Here is a 25,844-nt window from a genome sequence, read left to right as displayed (position 1 = left end):
GGACCAGTATTCCTTTGTTTAAAGGACCTAGAATAGAGTGATACCAAGGTCCAAGAACAGCACTTTATCCTAGTTGGCAAGAGGATGTCATTATTCTCTATGGCCCAGTGATGAATGCAATTGTAACAGTTGCTGTTGCTAATACTTTTATGGAGGAAAAATACTTAAGCTCCTCCTTGAGTAGTGATCTCCATTTGGAAAGTAACAAACCTATGCTTATACATGTGACACTTGTTTGCAAGCTTCAAACCATGGAAGTTAATTCTGCTGTCCACCTGGACCCTTGCAGCTAATTTCTTCATGCTCTGGACTATCAGGCCCAAGTTGAGGTGTGTAGACATCAGCAGGTGACTTCAGTATGATGAGCTAAACCATTATTAAAGTAGACCCAGGAAAAGCCACTGTTTATTCCTGGGATTAAATAGCATAATATGCTGCTACTTTTTAAGAGCCTGCCAGGTACCTGTGACATGGATTGGCAACTGTTGTGAACAGAATGCTAGGCTAAATGGACCTTTGGTTTGACCCCCAATACTATGGGAATTCTTATGTTAACACAGAGTAACGTTAACACAAATGTAACGAAGGATGCTATATTGGAGAAACAGGCCAGATGCTTAAGACAAGATTCAATTTACACAGACATCACATGAACAATACTGGTGCCAGTAGGGCTCCCACCCCTGTTGGTCAGCATTTTACAGGACCAGGACACTGTACCAGTGACTTCACATTCAGAATCCTGAAAGGTAACTTTAAAACCATACAAGAACGTAAGACCTTTGAAGTCAGAATGATTGAATATTTTAACACCCAACAGAAAGGACTTAACAAGGATCTGGGGTTCCTAGCCCATTATAAACCATAAAGCTGTATTTCTCTGTTGATCACCCCACCCCTCACCTATCCACATCCATCCTGTTAGAATATCAATGATGTGCTTTGATGTCCCCATGCATACCTCCTACCCACCCCCATCCTCCCACCCTGTCAGACTGTCATAGTAATGCTTGAATGTTTTCACTTATATACACTGTCAGCTAGCACATTTGCTTATTTCCGATCTGACGAAGAAGGGCAACCTTCGAAAGCTAATCAAGAAATGTATTAAGTTATGTCCAATAAAAAAGGTATCATCTTATTTTGTTTGATTTCTATTGATAACATTATGTTAACACAAAAATTCTAACAAAATAAAATTAAATACATTACTATCATACAACAAGCATAGAAACTTCAAAATCAATAAAGTATTTACACCTGAGAAACTTCAACTGCACATTTCTTTATGACAGCTGTGAAGACACCAAACTCAATGTGAGAAAACAAAGGACGATGTACTTTTCAGGCTAAACATTCACCTCAAAGAATTTTAAATAAATTTCTCTCTCAAAGTAGTCCTTGCAAGACTAAATTAATATATTTTCTAGACCATCACCTAATTCTGACAGAGTACTTTATTTGAAAATGGTTGGGAGTATGGCTCTTTTGGATAACAGATATTTCCGAGTGAAGGAAGTTTATTTTATTTACTACATTAAAAAAATATTTATTTTAAAATAAATATTTAATGCATATTTCTAGTCTGCCTAAAAACTAGGCGAGTTACAATGAACACCCAAAATACAAATTCTCCCCTTTCTTAAAAAAACAAAACAGAGAAATTACTGTACAAAGTACAATTATTCACTAATAACAGAATAAATATTGGTTCAAGTTACCTTTATGTTACAAATTTAGGTGCCATCCATATATGGTCTCGCTCAAAGGACATTTTGCTTTTGTGCCCCCATCTTGGGGTCAACCTTGCAGTAATCAGTCTCTTCTAGTCCTAGCCCCTTCTAGCCTAAATCTCCTTCCAATCCTAGCCTCCCAACTGCATTAACCTTCTTTCAATCTTACCTGTCCATCAACCTAATTGTAGCCCTTCCCCAACCTCACCCTCCACTCTCGTTGTTAATCCTGTCCAGATAGAACCCTCATTAATCCTTTACACAGTGGTGGGAGCATGTTCCTTCACTCCCACCGCTGTATTCTTCTCTGTTATTCTAGCACTGTTGATTCAGAACAAGAACCGGCACATCCTATATTATCACAAGAACACAGGAAGACCTGGTTCTACCATTTAAAATCAGCAATAGTGCTGACAAAGAGACTGAAACAATGCAGAAGAGCAAAGCGGTGGAAGTGAAGAAAACGCTCCTGCTGCTGTCAAAGGTTGGCCAGTGAGGCAGACTTTTAGTACCCTTGAGCTTTCAAGCACCTTGAGCCAATGCTTCAGTAGCTTGTCCTTTGCATCCATCCAGTTTAGATAGCACTTGGGGTAGGAGAAGTGGTTGCATCAGGGGATGTTGAAATTAATGACCAGTGCTAGTAAGAAGGCTTCAAATTGCCTGATTCTGAGTCACAGCAGCGCATATGAGGTGGCAGCTGGGGTATCAAACTGTTGCTGCCAGGAAAACTCTGTGAGAATCTTGAATTACCCAATATTTGGCTAGAAGGGATTTACTTCATAAGCAAAAGTATCAATCACCATCTCATTTTTCCATGCCTTTAGCACAAAATTTCATTTGACCAGATCCTTACTTCTACATTTCTGTGTGCCAGATACACTACAATATGTCAAAGAAAGACATGTGTACCTTCTAACAACCCACAAGAAAATTTCTCATTACTGGCAAACATCACCAGAAAAACTTGGTTCCAGCAGCATCATAGATCTATTCAGCAGGTAGGTTATTTCCAGAGATCAACAGAGCAAAATCTTACATATTTCTCTGTGTCCTTATTATCTGCAGACATCTTTTTAGCAGCAGCTCTGATGTGACAAACATAATAGTGACTCTTAAATTTATGAAGTCCATCACTAGTTAGTCATATTCACGTTTAATCAGCCTTTCTGAAGAAAATTGACCTTCTTTACTAAGACAGCTCCGGAAACCCTGCAACGTTGGTGGAACCAGTCATACAAAATGTTGCCCAGATCAGAATTCTGAGGCCCATTTAATGTGTTGAATTTTGTTATTATAGTCACTTCCAGAATAAAAGTGTAAAACCTTGCCTTCTATGCCTTTCCATCATAAATTGTTTCATCGTCATCATATTCTTGCTGAGTTTAATAATGCTTGCTCCTTGATCACCTCTTTTTGCTTACGAGATAACAAGCCTCATCATTTTCACTACAGGACCTGATTTTCTAACACTATCCTCTGCATGTTTCGTTCCAGGCTCACAACATTTACCTGTAGGGGTATTACTTGCCCATACCTGTTTGTGTGCATAAGGCCTGCATAAGCCTAACTGAAGTCTATGAACCAAATTAGGACTGCATCATACCCAACCTGTCATGGATTCCTAATGTACTGCATGATGGACTTTGCCAAGGACATATTTGTACAAAACACTGAATAGGCCTTTTGTTCCTTGTTCTCTGTGTGATGGAACTTTCCATAAGATACTTTTGGGGACTATGTCTTTGGTCAGCAACATTATATGCATTCTAGTTTAAATCAGTCTGATACTATCATCCATCCTGGCCTGCGTCTATCACCTCACCCATTGCTCATAACCTTTTCACATATTCATCTATACCCGATTGGTCCTAAGGGAATTCATGTGACCTAATCATTCCATCATCCAATCAGAACTGTTTTACGTGTAATACGATGTGTAACACAATCATGGTCTTATACGCTGAGAACACTCTTTCCTTTGTGGTTTTGTTTTTAGCACATGTATATGTGCTCTCCTTAGCTCTGGTGGAGACTAGAGCTGAGAGCTCTGAGGATTCCTAGACACCTTTCTCTACTGAGAGTTACTTTACCACTTACGACCTCTGAGTGCATGAGCACTTGGTGCTCAGATATATCTGACCACAACTACAAGCACGTGTCATACTGAGTAACAACCAGCACCCGCGTACCAACGGCAGGGGCGGTCCTTCCTGGGTACAGACAGCAAGGGGGTGCACGGAGCAGTCGTGTGGCTGATGGCTCCACCGGTTCCCTGCCCCCTTTGACTTTACTTCCTGTTCGGGGACAGGGGACTGGTGGAGCCGACAGATGCATGACTGCTCCATGCATCCTCAGGAGGCGAGGATGATGCGCTTTGGGGGGCGTGATGCGCCAAGGGGGTGGGTGTAGCGGCAACCTGACCCAGGTGGCAGCCAACCTAGGAAAGCCACTCACAACCAGTACTGTGTAGCATCTCAGTTATAACTAAGACAGTTCCTGAGAAAGGTTGTATGTATCCAGCATTCCAGCTTCATTGCTGTGCCAGCCTTCTACCCAAGACGAGAGACATGCTGTGGAGCACAGACATCCTCTCTATGATCTTGTGCAGTTGGCTATGGGTGATCCAGGAGCCAGCTGTAAAACACTGGCTTGGAATCCAGGAGGGAGAGGATTGTGCATCCCACATTTCAAGTGAGGACAGTGGTGTCTTTCCTACGGTCCTTTGGTGAGTGGTTTCTTAGTTTACTATTTGTGTGTTAGGAAATACTAGGGTTGTATCAAGAATAATTATTAGTGTGCTGCTGTTGCTACCTTATCTTGTGATTAGCACTGTGATAATACTTTGCTGCTAAGAAATACTGCCTACTGCTATGCCATACCAATATGCATACATTTGTATATTACCAGTATGTATGTTTCCAGGACTTGGCATTTCTTCCTTATATTGCCAGCAAACCTTCTTAAGAGCCTTATATTTGTTTTAGGACCACATAAGAACAAACTCATACTTCAAACAGATGAAACTAGCTATAAACTCTAACCAGAGAATTATTAGGTAATTGGCTTAACAGCTAATTATCCTAATCACCCTATATACATTAACTCTAGGAACAATTTCTGCATCCAAAGATTTTTGGACACTTTTCTGCTGGTCTCATGACTGGTAAAGGAATGCTACCAATCAGCCATGGCTGCATTTGTAAGTGACTGGCTTTTAAGGAAGGCACAATGAAACTGAAGCATGAGGTTGTGAACAATGGAACACTGATCTTCAAAATAACAGACACAGACCAAACCCCATGATTTTCTTGATAAAGGATATTTTTTAAAGATGCTTTACTGTAAATACATTGCTAAACATCTGGCAGAAAAGCTCAATAGGTCAAAAAAGGTTACCTGTTCCCAGCACTGTGGTAAAAGCTCAGCTTCCACGCGTGTTGGTCCAACATGACGAGCAAAAGCCACACAGCCAGTTAGTATCATCTGCCTGAAACAGAATCAAGACCTATTATTCACTATTTGAGAAAACGGAGGACTAATACCAGTCTAGTCCTAAGCAATCATGACAACCACCTAAGTAATCCATAATGGTCTTTAATGAGTTGTAGTAGAACTGAGCCATTGTAAGTTGAGAGTATATCCTAGAAATAAGCAGTGGATTTTCCCCAAGTCCATTTTAATAATGGCTTATGGACTTTTCTTTTAGGAAGCTATCCAAACCTTTTTTAAGCCCCACTAAGCTAACTGCTTTTACTACATTCTCTGGCAATGAATTCCAGAGTTTAATCACATGTTGAGTTAAGAAATATTTTCTCCGATTGTTTTAAATTGACTACTTTGTAGCTTCATTGCATGCCCCCTAGTCCTAGTATTTTTGGAAAGAGTAAACAAGCAATTCACATCTACCCGTTCCACTCATTACTTTACAGACCTCTACTGTATCTCTCCTCAGTCATCCTTCCTCCAAGCTGAAGAGCCATATCTACTCCCACTGTATCTGTGCTAAGCCCAAAATGAATTTAGCCAAATCCTGTAAAACTGCAATGCTGTCAAGTATAAGCAGATTCTTCTGGGACACCCTGTATGCTAATGTTATGGCTGGACCTATTTTCCAGGTCCTCTGACTTGTCCCATATGGCCTGTATATCTTTGGTTGCACTTTCACAAGTAGAGTTAACTGTATCTTGCTGATCTTCACATAAAGTGATGTGGTGCTCTGTTTCTTCCTGTCTCTTGCAGAGAGAACCAATCTGCTGCTTATCATCATCCAGGGCAGTCAATGTCCTGACATACTAAATTAAATTCTTTAAGGTCCAACATCCACTTGCTAATGAGACGAGAGCTGTGGGTAAGTGTGGATCATTCTGTATCTGTGTTGTAGTCACCCTCTCAGGAGTGGACCAGCACCATCTTGGAATGCACAAGTCACCCAACAGAGGAACACAGCCAAAAACACTGGTGATCAGTTGTCCTGCTTTCCAATTCTCTGCTAGCTGAAGTGATCAGCACTGGTAGATGCAATAAATCCTCCAGTAAGCTTAGATGTCTGTGAATGGTATTGGGTGGCATGGCCCTTTAATTTTAATATCAGTTTCACTTTCTGAAAGCAGATATTTTTATGTTTGACTCTTGTGCAAATGTATCAATGAATCTTTTTATTTTGCCTATTTTTTCTGTCTTATGTTTTTTTTAATACACCCATTGCTGCAATTTTTGTTTTAGACATTTGTATTACTTTTATGTTTTTAGGAGATTTTATAGTACTTCAATACAGATATGACAGTGGACAGTACAGCAGACTTTGATCCTGGGGAACTGGGTTCCATTCCCGCTGCAGCTCCTTGTGACTCTGGACAAATCACCTAACCCTTCATTGCCCCAGGTAAACCGATTTGAATGTAGTAGCAAAAAAAAAAAAAAAAAAAAAAAAACACAGAAAGGCGGTATATCAAGTCCCAATTCCTTTCCCCTTCCCCCTTATGAAAACAAAAGATTTTCTATTCATATCATTTATTTTTTATTTTACATTCAATGTGTTAGTCTTTTCAGCCACCAATACCCCAAAGTGATCCTATTGTCTTGTACAGCTCATGCTTCCCTATTTATCTCCACACAGTGTAATGCCTGATTTCTCCTTTGGTTGTATGAGCTCTGTGGCAATGATATTTGGGTCTTCACTGATGATGTTGCCAGAGCAGCACTAGGTATGTGATCCACCATGAGTCAGAATAAAGGGAAGACTGGGAATGGCTGTATGGGCTACAACTGTAAAGTGCCTGCAGGTCATATTTGCCCTACGGACTATAGTCTGAAAAGACCTGCCATATGGTGTATGAAAGGAGAAACATATACATGTTATAGCACTTGTGACTGATGACAGTATTCCTTTCATCTGAGTAAATCTGTTTCACCAACCCAATTTATAATACCCTTTACCTATAAATTATCTTACTCACAATTGCACCCTTTGATCAATACATATTCTAATAAATTAGCCCCATGTAAACCTCTCTAACATAAAAGAAAATGAAGTATTTCAACAAGCATGTTAAGAGACATAGTCCCGTGCATTAATGAAGGCATCTGTAGCAAAGAAAAGGATGGGAGCAAAGGGAAAACAAATGACAGAGGGGCGTAACTTCACAGAGGCAGTACAGTCCTAAACAAAGGTATAGAGGAGGTAAGCTGCATGTTCTGCACAGAGCAGCAGGTATGACTCTAGACACCTTGCTGGAGAAACTAGATACATCACGCTGATCTTTATCTGCTGTCTGTTATTATAAATGACTATGCATTTGATTTCACAATTATTGAATCACTGCATCAAAGGGTAAGGGCTAGTCATTTGTTCAACAGTGGGAGCTTACTATCCCTCAGTTCTGGCTTTTTTCAGTATTACCTGCTCTCCTCCACCAGCTTCTACTGCAAGATAGGTACTTACAGGCTAGTTAATTACATTAATTTACTCTCGGACTGTAATATAATCCTAAATAGAAAAGTGGATACTATAAACACACACACACACTGTATATCATGTAAAATTGTTTAATGAAGCCACACTCTCTCATATTAACATGATTAAATATACCACTTTCTTTGTTTGGTAATTGTCTATTTTAGACCTAGCTAGCAATAATCTGCACATATCAAGATTAATATGTACTCCTCAAATTCTAGCACAAGAATGAGAAGGTAACCAGCAACAAGTTCAGTGTAAGGCAGATGGAAAATACTTGGGTGTAGCACTGTCTTAGTTCCTTTACAAAAGCAGATTCTTTGGTGATTAAAAGAAAAATAAATTGAGTTTAAATTAAGTATGAGGGCATTTATATGTCAGAGCCCAAAAACGTTTTACTTGCAATAGTGTATTGCTCCCTTGGGATTTTACACATGCTAGACCTTCAAAAAATTCTTAATGGACTGGTAGAGTAAGACTTCCCTTTGGTTAAAACCCCCCCCCCCAAGAAAACCCCCCCAAAACAGAATAAAAAACATGCTGATTCTCTTCTTTCCCATTAAACCATTTTTTTGTTAATAGCTTCTACTATTTTAATATATGGAATGGCCGCTTCATAAAGGTGGTGGTCATAAATACTTTACTTGAATTTAAGAAAGGATCTCTAAGGGAGAGGGCGGGATAGTAGAGATCAGTAGATAGTATAGATGGGTGGCTTGGATAGGCCAAATGGTCTTTATCTGCCATCATTTTCATGACACTGTGAAGTCCCAGGGGGCCTAGGAGAAAAATGTTTGTCTCTGTGTGCTTTAGAGAAAACTGCAATCTGTTCTGCATAACAGAAAAGCCATACATAGCTTAAAAATAATACCTTAATATTAACTGAATGTAACTAAAGCTCACAAGGACCTGAAATAAAGTTTCTGACAGCTAATCTACCCATCCACACTCCCTTTTGTACATGAAGAAATAAAAAAAATCCCAAACAAATGAAACACACCTTTGCTCATCATCTGGTCGTTTGATCAAGTTAAAGAGTATATGCAAAAGCTGATCTCTCTCTCTGGGCTCGGGATGGAGGCAGGCAGTGCACAGGATGAGAGGAATCAATTCCTAGACAATGGAGGAGAAAAAACACAGCTAATACACTTTGGGAAATATCTCCAAACAGCACAGAAAAAGAATCCACACAAACTATGTCAAGATTAGAGTATGAAATAGCCCTGAATATAAAAACATTCTGCTGCCTCAATTCATAAGTTAATGATTTCAGAAATAACTGAAGGGGGTAAACGTTGAAGCTTCAAGTGTACAAATTTAGAATATCTTGAATTCAATGATAATTTTACATTACTAACAAGTCAGATAAAGCTCTCAGCATAGGAGCTCAGACAATTATTAATTAACCCGATTGGATCTATACTGTGATATTTCTTTAGTACGTGCTGTACGATACGTCAGCAATCTCTAAGTATAGCAGAGCTAATTAGAAGTAAGCTCCCAACACAGACTCAAAAAGAAAAGAATGGCACACATCCTTGCAATATATCCAGCTGCAAACTATGCCAAAACATTTCGCAGGACCCCACGGTCATTCACAAAGGAAAAATATTCAACATTAAGGAATCTTTCACATGCTCATCTTCCAATGTGGTATATATCATTCAATGTAAAAAATGCAACGATGGCTGCTACATTGGAGAAACCAGTCAGATGCTAAAGAAGAGATTTAATTTACATAGACACCATATGAAAAATGCCAGTACCAATAAAGATGTCATACCTGTGGGGCAGCACTTTACAAAACCAGAACACTGTACCAGTGACTTCATGGTAAGAATCTTAAAAGGAAACTTTAAAACAATACAGGAACGTAAGACCTTTGAAGTCAGAATGATTAAATATTTTGACACCCAAAACAGACAGGACTTAAAGATCTGGGTTTTCTAGCACATTATAAACCATAAAATTGTACTGCTTTGTCACCCTCCTGTCTCCATGCATATTCCCCTGTCCCTCTTCCTGTCTCTCACCTATCCACCCTCATCCTGTTAGACTGTCACTGGAATGCTTTGATGTTTCACTTATATATACTGTCATCTACCAACATTTGCTTATTTCCAATCTGACGAAGAAGGGCAACCTTCGAAAGCTAATTTGTATTAAGTTATGTCCAATAAAAAAGGTATCATCTTATTTTCTTTTCCATGTTTTATTTCTATTGATTACTGTTTTCTAGAAAAGAAAATGGGCCCAGAAAACTGGCTAACAGATATTCCTTGCAGAAAGTGTTTTAAGCATCAAAGGATATCAGCAAAACAATCCACTGGATACAATATAACGCTAACTATATTATAAGACATTCCAGGTTCACACAGGAATCTTCTCCTAAGTGAATCATAAAATAAAAATGAAGACATGGCCACCTTCTGAATGCATGGATACTGTACCTCAACTGTGACTGAGACTGGTGATGGTACATTAAAACACTAAGAAGGTAACTTCAGTGACCACACATCCTTAAACACTGTTTATTGAAGGCATAGCTATGACATCTGTATAGCCCGTGACAGTAAAATTAAATTTTATTGTGTCAGTTCACAGCAATCTCAATTATGTAAAAGTATGGCTGTCATGATGCAGAATAGGGATTCAGGGGTCAAAATAAAGTCGAAAGAAAGAGGAAGGAAGAAAGAGTTCTGAGCCCTGATAACAATTTAATTGCCAGATTGAATATTCTCAATAAAACTAGTTTTCCCAAGCTATTTCTGCCACAGACTAGTTTTGATATCAAGAGAACTCTTGATATCCATAGCAGCACTCCAAGATAAAACAGAACTGAGAACATTATCCTATCATTACAGTTCTAACCGAAGCAGTGGGGGGTCAACAGGTATAAGCTATATGCCCATAAAGAAAACCAGCACTTCCGTGAAAACAGTTTGCAAAAAAATTGTTATATCCCCATATGGAGACAGGTCAACTTGGCCAAGAGCAAATGGAGAATGTGCACTACAATCTTGCCAGGCTAGTATTTTTGATATACCTGTCATTGTGATATAATGACAGGAATCTGTTTCAGCAACATATAATTCCTAACTTTCTGGGCAAACTAACTCCTCTGTTTACTAAGCCACGCTAGCAGCTGGCAGTGCAGTTATGCCGACACAGCCCATTCACTTTGAATGGGCTGTGCCGGTATTGCTGTGCGGCTTAGTAAACAGGGAGTAAGTGTCTTCCAGCGAATTACTATGTACCACTAATTCAGATCTTTATTCATCTGACAGGAGAAAGCTAAATAGCCATCTGTGCAATTTAAAAAATACCAAAGAAGTTTTCCCTTACCTTTAAGACAGACTGTAGGCCCATTTTAGGAAGTTTACAAAACTAAATTAAAAGTTATAGCAAGTTCCTTCATTTCCTTACCATTTGTATTCCATCCTACAATACCAATACGAGCAAGCTTTTTATAAAGGTGCGCCAAACACTATTTCAAAGCAGTTGCCACAAACAAGTAAAAAAAAAAAAAGTTAGAAGCATACACTAAGCATGCTAGTTGTTGCCAGGTACAACATACAGTAATCAGGGCTGGCAAGCAAGATTGGGAATTAGGGTAGATAAAATAAAGAAAATACCTTACACATCTACTGCAACTCAAGCACTATTTGCTCTCAAGCACTCTTTTGTACAAGCTACAGAAAGAAAATTTTACAGACTAATGCTGAGAAATGTCCTTACTGAGTCATTCCCAGACTGACACTACAGAAATACACCAGTCTTCAAAATTATCAAAAACATTGTGTTAAAAGGCAGCCTTATAGATGTGAAGATGTAAAAGTGGTTGAAGGTTACAGGCACTAACTTTTTTATTATTATTTTTATACAAAAGTGTAGCAATTGTGTCACAGAATTTAGGCTTTGCACAAGGTCCAAAAGGTAAATTAAAAAAATGATACATGACCGCTGCAGTACTAGTGTAAAACAAAACTAATTTTGTTCAAGTGAAAACAACCTTCAGTGACATTGGTTTTGGCTTTTTCTTGTTTTTATACCACCCTTAGCAAGCAACAACTAAATGGAAATGTGTCAATATTTAAACACCACTGTTGGCTTTTAAATTGTTCACGTATGTTCAGTGCCACTAACTTAAACTGTGTTCAGCAACATTTGCTGTCCAAGCAGTCAGCACTCCTATAATACAGATAGTGGTGGTATTCAGTCCATATGGATAAATATAAGAAAGTCCTTTTGCTGGTCTACGTTCATCTTGATAACTATACAGATAGACTGAATATTGCTACTTTCCTTGTAGTTGGGCAAAATGCCCAGGCTCTACCCAAGCATTAGATTGTAAGCTCTGTCGAGCAGGGACAGTCTCTTCATGTTCAAGTGTACAGCACTGTGTACGTCTAGTAGCACTATAGAAATGATAAGTAGTAGTAATTATCTGGATTTAGTACAGAAATGGTCTGTAAAGGTTTTCAGCAGCATTGTATAGTGTTGCTGAAAATTAACATGGCTTGAACAATCTAGAGAGCTTACTTCCAGATAACTGCTGCCATCAGCCAGATAAGTGCCTTTGAATATCAAGGCTAAAGTTGCTTAACAGATGTTTTCCATAGATATAAAGATCAACCAAGTGCACAAGCCAGGAGCCCTCATGGCATGACACATGGACAATACAGCTCTCCCAGAACTCAGAATCCTTCATGCACAACAGAGTTTTTTTTATACCCCCAGTCATGTCCACAGTTCAAGGAAAAATAAATTTGGGAAGCAGAAGGGATTATATGCCTGATTAACACCGCTGTTAATGAAGAATACTCTCTTTGTTACAGGTAAGTAACTTTGCTTTCTCCATTAACAAGCAAAATGTAATCACACACTCAAGTGGGTGTCTCCCAAGCTCAGGACAGCTAAACTATAAAAATAGCTTGACACTTTCGAGGAGTGAGGCAAGCGTTGCACAAATCCATAGTACCTGAAAACTGGAGGGTCACCAATGTAACACCTATTTTTCAAAAGGGATCCGAGGTGATTCAGGAAATTACAGACTGGTAAGTCTGACGTCAGTGCTGGGCAAAACAGAAGAAACTATTGTAATGAATAAGGTGTAAACTGAGAAGAAGTCAAGGAGGAGAGTGGGAATAAAAGCCAGGGTTTCCAGAGACAGGACCACAAAAGAACTTGAGTGAAAAAGTGTTTATTGAAAATTAAAGTGGCTCAACACAGCGCTGTGTTTCGGCCAGAAGCCCTGCATCAGGAGTCAGTGTACTTGTTTCAAAAAGTAAGAGTTTAGGAATCACAGCGATTGGCTATGATGGTCTTTAAAAAGTCGTATAGTTACAACTGGATAGTAAGACAAGCAACCTTGTGAAAGAGACTTTTGCCTCAAAAGGAAGACTGAGTCTGAGGAAAGTGAGGTTTGTTTTTTGTTTATTTTTTGAGAGGAAGCACAAGCCTTCCCCGGTCTATAGTTGCCTGGAGCTGAGGCTTAGGCTTGTTCTCGGGTAAACCACTGGACCTTGGAAATTCCTAGGTCCTTAATAATCTTCTCCAAATCCACACTAAAGAGAAGTTTGTCCTCAAAAAGCTAACTTTGCCAGATGAGATTTGGATGCCACATCCGCGTCCCATGTCTCAACCAAAGCCAGCACCACACTGAAACAGCCAAGGCAATACTTTTAGGCAACGGTCGAAGAATATCAAGAGGCGTCTGACAAATAGGACAACCCTGACTCAAGGGAAGGAAGAAAGTCTGGAGGCGAGTCCAATGTGGACAATGGTTGAAAATACAATAGGAGGTCCTGGCCACAAAAGAAGAAGAAATTGCTAAAGCAGCCATCTGAAAGGTAAGCTTCAAAGCCTGCCTCAAGCTTGGAGTTACGCATATCCATAAATGAAGTGTTGTCATCAACAGGGATAGTGGTACGTTTGTTAACTGCTCATGCCACCCTGTTACAGTCAGGGGTATCCCACTGAGCTGAGATAAGCTCCTGCATAGCCTCATGAATATGTAAAGATACAGGAGAACTCTTAGTACCTGACATAATAGAGGGAGCAGAAGCAGAAGATTAAAAAATGTGTAAAGCCTCCATAGACTTTGTGATTAACACAGGCAACTCTGCCCTTAAAAACAACCTAGCTACATTAGGATCATCAGCCCTGCCTGCCCCTGAAATTCTCAAGTCAGGGACATCAACAGAATCAGAGTGGTTGGAATCCACAAAAAAACCCTTCTCTGACTCCTCAGCAACAACATCCTCCAAATCCTGTGAAACAAAATGTTCTTTTCTTAGGAAGCTGCTCCTCCGACATAATTGAGAGAGAGAGAGAGAAGCAGAGGCAATTTGAGCTGACTTTAGTAAAAATGCCTGATATATCAAAATAACAAATTCAGGCAAAAATGGCAGTCGAGAGACTTCAACCCCTGCAAAACCAACATCCCAGGACATAGTAGTGGGCAAGGAACCTGCTGACAAAGTGGCCACCGATGCATTGCAGTGCACAGGAGTTGCTGCCGCTGAGCCTGCCAAAACCATCATTGGAGCAGAGCCTGTTTGAACTCCCAGAGATGGAGTACTGATGGCCAAATTAGCAACAGCAGCATCTCCACAGATGTAAGGCACAGCGCGCAGGAACCGTTAGCTGAGAGCTTATCTTGCAGCGTGCACAAGACAGGCTCAGACATAGTGAATAAAAAATATTCTCACAGGAACAGCCAGTCTCGTGACAGCCAAGCCACTGAAACCCCACAATCTTTCCACAGCACTAGTGCTCTCAAAGAAAAACGCACTAGCTGGCTTTTTTTTTTAAGATAGAGGCAGGAGAAAAAAAAAAAGAGTAGGGAAGATAGGTAGAAATTGGCAATGGGGGAGCAGGGAGGGACCTAGACCACTAGGTTTACACCTGAGGCACAGGATATTCTGAACCCCAAACTCTACTGAACCTGTAAGCAGTACAGGAGGCCAGGGCCTCTGAAGGCCGGGGGGGGGGGGGGGGGGAATTCCCCAGGCTCGGAATGCTTCTTCATGCCTGCCTACCTGCTGCCGGGTCCGTCTCTCCTGCTGCATGCTGCTCAGGACCTGGATGATTGCATTAATGTGATATCACGTTAATGCAATCACCTGGGTCCCGACTCCCAGCACACAGGAGCAGGAAAGGACAGCAGCAGTCACTGAGACAGGAAGGTAAGGGGTTGGGCAGCAGCGGTCTGAGTGTGTTTGTAGGGGAGGTGCGATGGCCCGAGTGGGGGGAGGATGCAGTGGTGCGGTCCTGCACCAGGCACGGCTGGGTTTCTTGGCGGCACTGTAGGAGGCAACACACTGCACAAGAGCTGCTATGCTGCTTGCTGGAGATAGAGAATACTGAGTTGGTTGCTATTCACAGAACCTTATAAGGCACAACTCATTAGTGTTTTCTATCTTCACCTGCTGGTGGATGGTCACAACCCATTTGTCTGGACTGATCCTTGGGATGTAATAGAACTTTAAATATGGTATTGCAGGGCAAAAGGTACAGAATCTATTAACTTGCTTCTGGGTTACACCTTTTCAGTCTATATCCTTTTGGACACGTGGCTTTATAAACTTAACCCAAAATACCAAGAGGAGGTCTATATGGTGATTTTAATTGAGGTATTAACTAGAAAAAATGTGCTGCTATCTCATTAAGTACTTTACCATCCCTTGTCGTTTTTATCGGTTTTCCTTTTATATATTTGCAGTTCTCACTTCCTTTCTCTCACAGTTCACTTGTCAATATAAAATTGAAGAATTAACGCCCGAGTATAAATGTAAAAAAATAAATAAATAAAAATAAAATGATACGTCCTCCTAATCTTTTCTATATAAACAAAATCTCTATTTATAAAGAAAAAACTCATGTTAAATATACAGAAATATATTTGGGACAAACTAATGGAATAAAGAAACCATAGCATGTGGTTGATTTTGCTGCCCTCTAAAGGCCAATGACAATTCATATAACAGTGACAAAAACATGCCTTATACTGGAAACAAACGTATATTCATTTATTAGGATTTTATTAGCATACGATGCTACAAACCATGGGTCTACTTCCATTAACGAATCCCAGACAAAATGTAGAGTGGTATTAATACAATAACTAAGTTTGATTCAATTAGCTTCTGCTCCTTTTGCCTTTATGACTATTTTGGGGCTCATTTTCAAAGCACTTAGCCTTCCAAAGTTCCATAGAAACCTATGGAACTTTGGAAGGGTAAGTGCTTTGAAAATATGCCTCCTTGGAGTCCTGTACGTAAGAACTGTGTAAACAGGCCAAGCATAGTAGCTAATGAGGTCAGTAAATCTTTAATAACCAATTGCTGGCCACACCTGTAGCAGGTGTTCTTCAAAGACAGGAGGATATATAGTCTTACATCCGACAAAAGCCCATGAAGGAATGTTTGCCAACTTGTTTGCAACTTTTTATAATGGTCCACTGAACATGCATGTGTTGTCCTACCTGCTGCTGTCACACAGGTACTAGACAGTCAAGCTTATAGCAGTGTTTCCCAAGTCCAGTCCTGGAGCACCCCTTGCCAGTCAGGTTACAAGATATCCATAATGAATATGCATTAACTTGATTTGCATACACTGCCTCCATTATATTCAAATGTCTTTCATGCATAGACATTGTGGATATCCTGAAAATCTGACTGGCAAGGGGTACTTTAGGACTGGGCGTGGGAAACACTGGCCTAGAGAATGCAATTCCAAAGGGGAGGAGGAAGGGTATATGTAAGACTATGAATCCTGTTGTCCTAGGATGACACCTATTACGGGTAACTGTTTTCTCCAAGGTCAAGCAGGATACTGTAGTCTTATGTGTGGCATTCCCTAGTGACAGTAAGCAAGCCAGAGGGAAAACAGCAACACAAGCCAAGTAAAACCAAAAAGCAGTATAATGAGAACAGCGAAGCCTCAAACTAGAGGGAGAAGGTTTATCAGAGGACCCAACACGGCCTGTGTTTCAGTTAAATGCCTGAGTCAGGGGTCTTTCAGCAGGAACTAGTCTTCAGTCTCAGACTCCACACCTTTCAGAACCATACTGGGAAAAGGAGTAGCAGTTTGGCCTTAATTTATTCTTCCACACACTCTCCATACTCTACCCAATCCTTTAGCTGGAGCTGAGGGAGACAGAGAGGTACATAGAGGAGACCTACAGGGATGTTGTAGAGAAGCCCCACCTCTAGTCTGGTAGCCCTTGTGCTACCTTGGAGGGAGGTCTGCTAGAAGGAGAGCATCACCCTGGTGAAGTAGGAAGTACTCCTGTAGCCAGGAACTGCCCACCAAGGGATGCACTATCCTCTCGCACTGAGGATATGTCTCCAAGTGCTGCCTGGGAGGGAAAGGTTAGGACAGCTGTTGTAGTTGGTGATTCGATCATTAGGCTTATAGATAGCTGGGTGGCTGCTGGACGTGAGGATCGCCTGGTGACTTACCTGCCTGGTGCGAAGGTGGCAGACTTCACGCGTCATCTAGATAGGATTTTAGATAGTGCTGGGGAGGAGCTGGCTGTCTTGGTACATGTGGGTACCAATGGCAAAGGAAAATGTGGGCGAGAGGTTCTGGAAGCCAAATTTAGGCTCTTAGGTAGAACGCTCAAATCCAGATCCTCTAGGGTAGCATTTTATGAAATGTTACCTGTTCCACGTGCAGGGCCCAAGAGACAGGCAGAGCTCCAGAGTCTCAATGCGTGGATGAGACGATGGTGCAGGGAGGTGGGTTTTAGATTTGTTAGGTACTGGGCAACATTCTGGGGAAGGGAGAGCCTATTCCAAAAGGATGGGCTCCACCTTAACCTGGGTGGGACCAGGCTGCTGGCGTCGGCATTTATTTTTATTTATTTTCAATTTATATACCGTATCTTATTGCAACTGCAAAACAGAACGGTTTACATATGTAAAAAAATACAACTCATATATACAAACAAATAGAACTCCAATCATGACAGAAAAGTACGGCAAGCCAGAAATGACAACAAAGGACAAACCTAATACAATCTATAATTTAAAATACAGTTAAACCTAACCTTCTATACCTTCGCTACCATTATAAATTCTGTTCAAAAAGGAGATACAGCAGCTTTTAAACTAGAAACGGGAGGGAAGGCAGACAGTTGCTCAAAAGCGCATGGCTTGGGATAAGGTATATTTCAAAGATATCACCAAAACAGGGAAGATAGGGTATCCTGATAGTGAGGCTGCAAAAGAGACCGTATTAGATCAGGTGTCCTTAAATAAAGCGAAGATACATACCTGTAGCAGGTATTCACCGAGGACAGCAGGCTAATTGTTCTCACTGATGGGTCGACGTCAACGGCGGCCCCCACAAACGGAATTTTTCAAAGCAAAAATCTTCAATCTTTGACAGAACCTTCTGGCGCACGGGGTGCGCATACTGCGCATGCACGGCCGTCTTTCCGCCCGTCGCACGAGAGACCCGCTCAGTTATATACAAAAGCAAGAATGAAAAGATGAACAACTCCAAAGGGGAGGTGGGCGGGTTTGTGCGAACAATCAGCCTGCTGTCCTTGGAGAATACCTGCTATAGGTATGCATCTTCGCTTTCTCCGAGGACAAGCAGGCTGCTTGTTCTCACTGATGTGGTATCCCTAGCACCCAGGCTCATTCAAAACAACAAAGAAGGTCAATTGGACCTCGCAACGGCAAGGACATAACAAGGATTGACCTACGAACTAGAACATCTAACTGAAAGTGCAGCCTGGAACAGAACAAAAATGGGCCTAGGGGGGTGGAGTTGGATTCTAAACCCCAAACAGATTCTGTAGCACCGACTGCCCAAATCAACTGTTGCGTTGGGTATCCTGCTGAAGGCAGTAGTGAGATGTGAATGTGTGGATTGATGACCACGTTGCAGCCTTGCAAATCTCTTCTATAGTAGCTGACTTCAAGTGGGCCACCGACGCCGCCATGGCTCTAACACTATGAGCCGTGACATGACCCTCAAGAGTCAGCCCAGCTTGGGCATAAGTGAAGGAAATGCAATCTACTAGCCAACTGGAAATGGTGCGTTTCCCGACAGCAACTCCCCTTCTGTTGGGATCGAAAGAAACAAACATTTGGGCGGACTGTCTGAAGGGGCTTGTCCGCTCCACGTAAAAGGCCAATGCTCTCTTGCAGTCCAAGGTGTGCAACTGACGTTCAGCAGGGCGGGTATGAGGATGGGGAAAAAATGTTGGCAAGACGATTGACTGGTTCAGATGGAACTCCGACACCATCTTCGGCAAGAACTTAGGGTGCGTGCGGAGGACTACTCTGTTATGATGAAATTTGAGATAAGGTGCATGCACTACCAAGGCTTGAAGCTCACTGACCCTACGAGCTGAAGTAAACACCACCAAGAAAATGACCTTCCAGGTCAAGTACTTCAGATGGCAGGTATTCAGTGGCTCAAAAGGAGCTTTCATCAGCTGGGTGAGAATGACATTGAGATCCCATGACACTGGTGGAGGTTTGAGAGGGGACTATGACAAAAGCAAACCTCTCATGAAAAAACTAAAGGCTGTCCAGAGATAGACTTACCCTCTACACGACAATGACAACCCAACTTAATTCTTAAACCTAATCCACATCCACATCACTAGCACCGCCCAAATTCCAATCCTCTCCCCCATGTATCGTCCTATTGTCCTACTCTCTATAACTGGGTTATCTCTGTGATACTTTGTACCATACTTTGTATTATCTCTGTGATACTCTTTACCATACCTTGTAAGCCGCACTGAACCTGCTATTGAGCGGGAAAGAGCGGGGTATAAATGCTATAAATAAATAAATAAAATGATAAGCACTAATTGCGGTAAGATGAACTCTTACGGAGTTGGTCTTGAGACCAGACTCTGACAAGTGTAGAAGGTATTCAAGCAGGGTCTGTGTAGGACAAGAGCGAGGATCTAGGGCCTTGCTGTCACACCAGACAGCAAACCTCCTTCATTTGAAAAAGTAACACTGCTTTGTGGAATCTTTCCTGGAAGCAAGCAAGACTTGGGAGACACCCTCAGAAAGACCCAAGGAGGTGAATTCTACGCTCTCAACATCCAGGCCGTGAGAGCCAGAGACTGGAGATTGGGATGTAGAAGTGACCCCTCGTTCTGAGTGATGAGGGTCGGAAAACACTCCAATCTCCACGGTTCTTTGGAGGACAACTCCAGAAGAAGAGGAAACCAGATCTGACGAGGCCAGAAAGGTGCAATCAGAATCATGGTTCCGTGGTCTTGCCTGAGTTTCAGCAAAGTTTTCCCTACTAGAGGTATGGGAGGATACGCATAAAGAAGGCCTGTCCCCCAATGCAGGAGAAAGGCATCCGATGCTAGTCTGTCGTACGCCTGAAGTCTGGAACAGAACTGAGGGACCTTGTGATTGATCTGAGTGGCAAAAAGATCCACTGAGGGGGTGGCCCCACTCTAGGAAGATCTTGCGAACCATGCCCGAGTTGAGCGACCACTTGTGAGGTTGCATAATCCTGCTCAGTCTGTCGGCCAGACTGTTCTTTACGCCTGCCAGATACATGGCTTGGAGAAACATGCCGTAACGGCGAGCCCAAAGCCACATCCTGATGGCTTCCTGACACAGGGAGCGAGATGCGGTGCCCCCCTGCTTGTTGATGTAGTACATGGCAACCTGATTGTCTGTCTGAATTTGGATGATTTGATTGGATAGCCGATCTCTGAAAGCCTTTAGAGCATTCCAGACCGCACGCAACTCCAGGAGATTGATCTGAAGACATTTTTCCTGGAGGGACCAAACTCCTTGAGTGTGAAGCCCATCGACATGAGCTCCCCACCCCAGGAGGGATGCATCCGTGGCCAGCACTTTTTGTGGCTGAGGAATTTGAAAGGGACGTCTCAAGGTCAAACTGGATCGAACTGTTCACCAACAAAGGGAATTGTGAAAAATCGGTGGACAGTTGGATTGTATCCTCTAGATCCCCTGCAGCTTGATACCATTGGGAAGCTAGGGTCCATTGGAGCTGATCTCATGTGAAGACGCGCCATGGGAGTCACATGAACTGTGGAGGCCATATGGCCTAGAAGTCTCAACATCTGCTGATCTGTGATCTGCTGAGACGCTCTGGCCGTGGAAACTAGAGACAGAAGATTGTCTGCTCTTGCCTTGGGAAGATAGGCGCGAGCTGTCTGTGAGTCCAGCAGAGCTCCTATAAACTTCAGTTTCTGAACAGGGAAAATATGGGACTTGGGGTAATTTATAACAAACCCGAGTAGCTCCATTAGTTGAATAGTAATCTGCATGGACTGTAGAGCTCCTGCCTCTGAGGTGTTCTTCACTAGCCAATTGTCGAGATAAGGAACACATGCACTCCCCGTCTGCGTAGCGATGCTGCAACTACTGCCAGACATTTTGTAAAGACCCTGGGCGCAGACGCCAGACCGAAGGGCAGCACACAATACTGGAAGTGCTGCGCTCCCAGACGAAATCGAACGTACCTCCTGTGAGCTGGAAGTACCGGGATGTGTGTATAGGCATCCTTTAAGTCCAGAGAGCATATTCAATCGTTTTCCTGATTCATGGGAAGAAGGGTGCCCAGGGAAACCATCCTGAACTTTTCTCAGACAAGGAATTTGTCCAGGGCCCTTAGGTCTAGGATGGGACGCATCCCCCTGTTTTCTTTTGCACAAGTAAGTACCTGGAATAGAATCCCAGTCCTTCTTGCCCTGGAGGAACGGGCTCGACTGCATTGGCGCTGAGAAGGGCGGAGAGTTCCTCTGCAAGTACCTGCCTGTGCTGGAAGCTGAAGGACTGAGCTCCCGGTGGGCAATCTGGAGGTCTGGAGACCAAATTGAGGGAATATGCTAACCAGACTATTTGGAGAACCCACCGATCAGAGGTTATAAGAGGCAACCTTTGGAGAAAAAATTTTAGCCTCTCCCCAACTGGCAAGTCGTCCGGCATGGACACCTTTATAGCGGCTATGCTCAGCTGGAGCCAGTCAAAAGCCTGTCTCTTGCTTTGGTTGGGGAGCCACAGGGGCCTGCCCTGGCACACGCTGTTGACGAGAACGAGCGCACTGGGGTTGAGCCTGAGAAGGCTTTCGAGAAAGAGGATTGTACCTACGCTTGTTATAAGCATAGGGAGCATTCTTCCTTCCCCAGAAAAACAGTCTACCTGAAGAGGTAGTAGCAGAAGGCATCCGGCGGGAGAGATTGTCCATAGCGGTTTCCCGCTGCATGATCTGATGAACCACTTGCTCGACTTTCTCGCCAAAAATAGTATCCCCCCCGGCAAGGGACATCCGCAATCCGCTGCTGGACTCTATTGTCCAGGTGAGAGGCACGCAGCCATGAGAGTCTGCGCATCACTATACCTTGGGCAGCGGTTCTGGATGCAACATCAAAAGTATCGTAAGCAACCCTGGACAGGAATTTACGACACTCCTTCTGCTGCCTGACCACCTCCTGAAAAGGCTTGGCCTGCACCAGAGGGAGCTTATCAAACAAGTCTGCCAGTTGCTTCACCGTGTTCCTCAAGTGAATGCTCGTGTAGAGCTGGTAGGATTGAATTTTGGCCACGAGCATAGAGGACTGATAGGCCTTTCTCCCAAAAGAGTCCAGGGTTCTAGATTCTCGTCCCGGGGGTGCCGAGGCAAAATCTTGAACTCCTGGCTCTCTTGAGAGCGGAATCCACAACCATAGAGTCATGAGGTAACTGCGACTTCATCAACTCAGATTCTCCGTGAATCCGATACTGGGACTCAGCTTTCTTGGGAATGGGTGAAAACTAAAAAGATAAAGGACTTTTTTTTTAAAAGAAAGTAAAGAAGAAAACCGAAGGAAACCGGAGAAAAACTCCGGAAAAAACGGCCGAAGGCTCTGAAAAGGGGACAGAAGAGACGTGAAATAGCTTCCTTTCTTCACCGCGGAAAAAAGGTAACTGAGCGGGTTGACGGCTGCACATGTGAAGTGCATGCATTGCGCGCACCAGAAAGTTCTGTTAAACCTTTAAGATTTTTGCTTTGAAAAATTCCATTTGTGGGGGCCGCCGTAGACGTCGACCCATCAGTGAGAACAAGCAGCCTGCTTGTCCTCGGAGAATGACAGCACCACAGAAAGGCGGTATTATTAAACCTCATTATCCCCTTACCCCTTTAATGAATCTACTACTACCTTCTTAACATCTAAGCCATGAGGGTTAGGGGACTGGAGATCAGGACATAGTAGGGATTCACTGATCCTGATTTATTAGTGTTGGAAAAGATCCCAGTTGCCATATCTCTGGAGGAAAACTCCAGAAAAGGGACCGTACTTTTCTCGGCCAGTAAGGAGCAATAAAGATCATGGGTATACATCCCAGAGTATTGATAGAATTGAAAAATGAACTTGCAGAACTGTTGTTAGTAGTATGTAATTTATCTTTAAGATCAAGTATGGTACCGGAAGATTGGAGGGTGGCTAATGTAACGCTGATTTTTAAAAAGGGTTCCAGAGGTGATCCAGGAAATTATAGACTGGTGAGCCTGATGTCGGTGCCAGGCAAAATGGTAGAGACTATTATAAAGAACAAAATTATACAGCATATTCAAAAACATGGATTAATGAAACAAAGCCAACATGGATTTAGTGATTTGGAAATCTTGCCTCACCATCAATCTACTAAATTTCCTTGAAGGGGTGAACGAACATGTGGATAAAGGCGAGCCAGTTGATATTGTGTATCTGGATTTTCAAAAGGCATTTGACACAGTACCTCATGAAAGATTCCACAGGAAATTGGAAAGTCATGGGATAGCTGGTAGTGTTCTATTGTGGATTATAAACTGGTTAAAGGATAGAAAACAGAGAGTAGGGTTATATGGTCAGTATTCTCAATGGAGAAGGGTAGATAGTGAGGTTCTGCAGGGGTCTATGATGGGACCGCTGTTTTTTAACATATTTATAAATGATCTAGATATGGGAATAACTAGTGAGATAATTAAATTTGCCAATGACACAAAGTTATTCAAAGTTGTTAAATCGCAAGAGGATTGTGAAAAATTGCAAGATGACCTTACGAGACTGGGAGATTGGGCATCCAAATGGCAGATGATGTTTAATGTGAGCAAGTGCAAAGTGCTGCATGTGGGAAAGAGGAACCCAAACTACCGATACATGATGCAAGGTTCCAAATTAGGAGTCACCGACCAGGAAAAGGATCTAGGAGTCATCGTTGACGATACTTTGAAATCCTTTGCTCAGTGTGCTGCGGCAGCAAAGAAAGCAAATAAAATGTTAGGTATTATTAGGAAAGGAATGGAAAATAAACATGAGGATTTTATAATGCCTTTCTATCCACCATGGTGCGACCGCACCTTGAATATTGTGTGCAATTCTGGTCGCTGCATCTCAAAAAATATATAGTGGAATTAGAAAAGGTACAGAGAAGGGCAACAAAAATGTTAAAGGGGATGGGACGACTTCCCTATGAGGAAAGGCTGAAACGGCTTGGGCTCTTCAGCTTGGAGAAAAGATGGCTCAGGGGAGATATGATTGAGGTACATAAAATACTGAGTGCACATAGAACGGGTATACATGAATCGCCTGTTTACTCTTTCCAAAAAAAAAAAAAAAAAAAACTAGGACTAGGGGGAATGCAATGAAACTACAAAGTAGTAAATTTAAAACAATCGGAGAAAATATTTCTTCACTTAGTATGTAATTAAACTCTGGAATTCCTTGCCAGAGAATGTGGTAAAAGCAGTTAGTTAGTGCGGTTTAAAAAAAGGTTTGGATACCTTCCTAAAAGAAAAGTCCATATGCCATTATTAAAATGGACTCGGGAAAACCCACTGCTTATTTCTGGGATAGATCTGAAGTACTTAAGCGACAAGATTCTACTACTACTAATTGGAAATACAAAACACTCGGTGGTAGAATGTATTGCTGAATTTCAACAAACTTATACGTGAAAATTTCTATTGCACAATTCTAATTCAGTGAAAGTCTCATACTGTCACCAAGGTATTCTGGTTTCTCACCAATACTGGTTATCCCTTGTATTGTGACGATTATAATCATAGACTGACCCCCAGCCTGCCTCAATTGTGCTCTTTTTTTCTTTATTTAAACGTGTTTTCTATTTTTCTTTTTCTGAGCAATGCATATAATCTCGAGACAACAATATGCGTAGAACTGTGTTTTGATATCTGTATCTCAGATCACTTACTCAACGGTTTAAACAAAAAAAACGGCTGTGTGTTAACCTTTCGCACCCCGGAGGAATACGGTCCAACACTTATCTGAGTGTCCTGATACTGGTGCTACCTGGTACAAGCTATTGGCAACAATCTGAAAGACAGCATTGCTGATTGACAAGAGTTTACAGAAATTAAACCGCGCTGGGCTTTTGACCTGTTGCCGGGCCATGACTGCACAGACCAATACGCCTTGATTAAACTTGCATGGTAACCTGTGGGGTGAAATCTATTTTGCCAGAGCTTTACCTCATACAGTGAGAACATGATTGTGTATGGGGTTTTTGACAGCATGATAGAAAAAAATCAATAACAGAAGGAACATTCTTTTTTTACCATCTGTGACTACAGACAGTACAGAGATCTTTTATATTTTAAAGAAGGAGCCATATGTTGCAAACATTTTAGAAGTTCAGCCTGACTGGCCAGCCAAAGCACAAATATCAAGGAATCCTGTGAGTTTGATGGTAGATAGATAACCTTCATGAATAATACTGGCTACCCCTCTATGTGGCTGGAGATGTTGTAGAGGAATTTTTGATTACTATGGACAACCCCTAGATAGCCTATTTTTTCCTACCAGCATTATGAATTTTTTCAATCAACACTGAGTCGAGCGATGAGATCACAAGCAAGATCCCTTTAGATAAACACAGCACAGAGTTCATATCAGTGAAACCTAAAACAGATCCCCACAGATGAACATAGCACAGAATTTATAATCAGTGAAATCTAAAACAGCTACATGCTGTCAAGAGAAAATAAATATTTGAAAATGAAAAGGATAATGCTAAATGTAGAAAACTGTTGAGGTAATTTCTCTAGATGTAAAGTTCTAGTTTTTTACTATAGGGCACAGACTATAGATTCACCTCCCCATAAATGTAGGGATACAACAACCTGGTATTTTAAGTGTAGCAGAT

The 25,844-nt window shown here is 41.9% G+C and overlaps 1 protein-coding gene across 2 annotated transcripts in view; it reads right to left on the bottom strand.

Moving 5' to 3' along the window:
- RELCH (RAB11 binding and LisH domain, coiled-coil and HEAT repeat containing) overlaps nucleotides 1-25,844 on the bottom strand; it is a 447,561-nt gene that overhangs the window by 282,807 nt on the left and 138,910 nt on the right. For both annotated transcript variants that reach the window (XM_030203226.1, XM_030203234.1), the window contains exons 11-12: nucleotides 8,690-8,802; nucleotides 5,130-5,220 (exon numbers count right to left, since the gene is read on the bottom strand). In XM_030203226.1, the coding sequence (XP_030059086.1) occupies nucleotides 5,130-5,220; nucleotides 8,690-8,802 (204 nt within the window). The remainder of the gene's footprint in view (nucleotides 1-5,129; nucleotides 5,221-8,689; nucleotides 8,803-25,844) is intronic.

Source organism: Microcaecilia unicolor, chromosome 1 (assembly GCF_901765095.1).
Source record: "Microcaecilia unicolor chromosome 1, aMicUni1.1, whole genome shotgun sequence".
NCBI classification, from domain to species: domain Eukaryota; kingdom Metazoa; phylum Chordata; class Amphibia; order Gymnophiona; family Siphonopidae; genus Microcaecilia; species Microcaecilia unicolor.
This window is presented reverse-complemented; position numbering and strand designations above follow the sequence as displayed.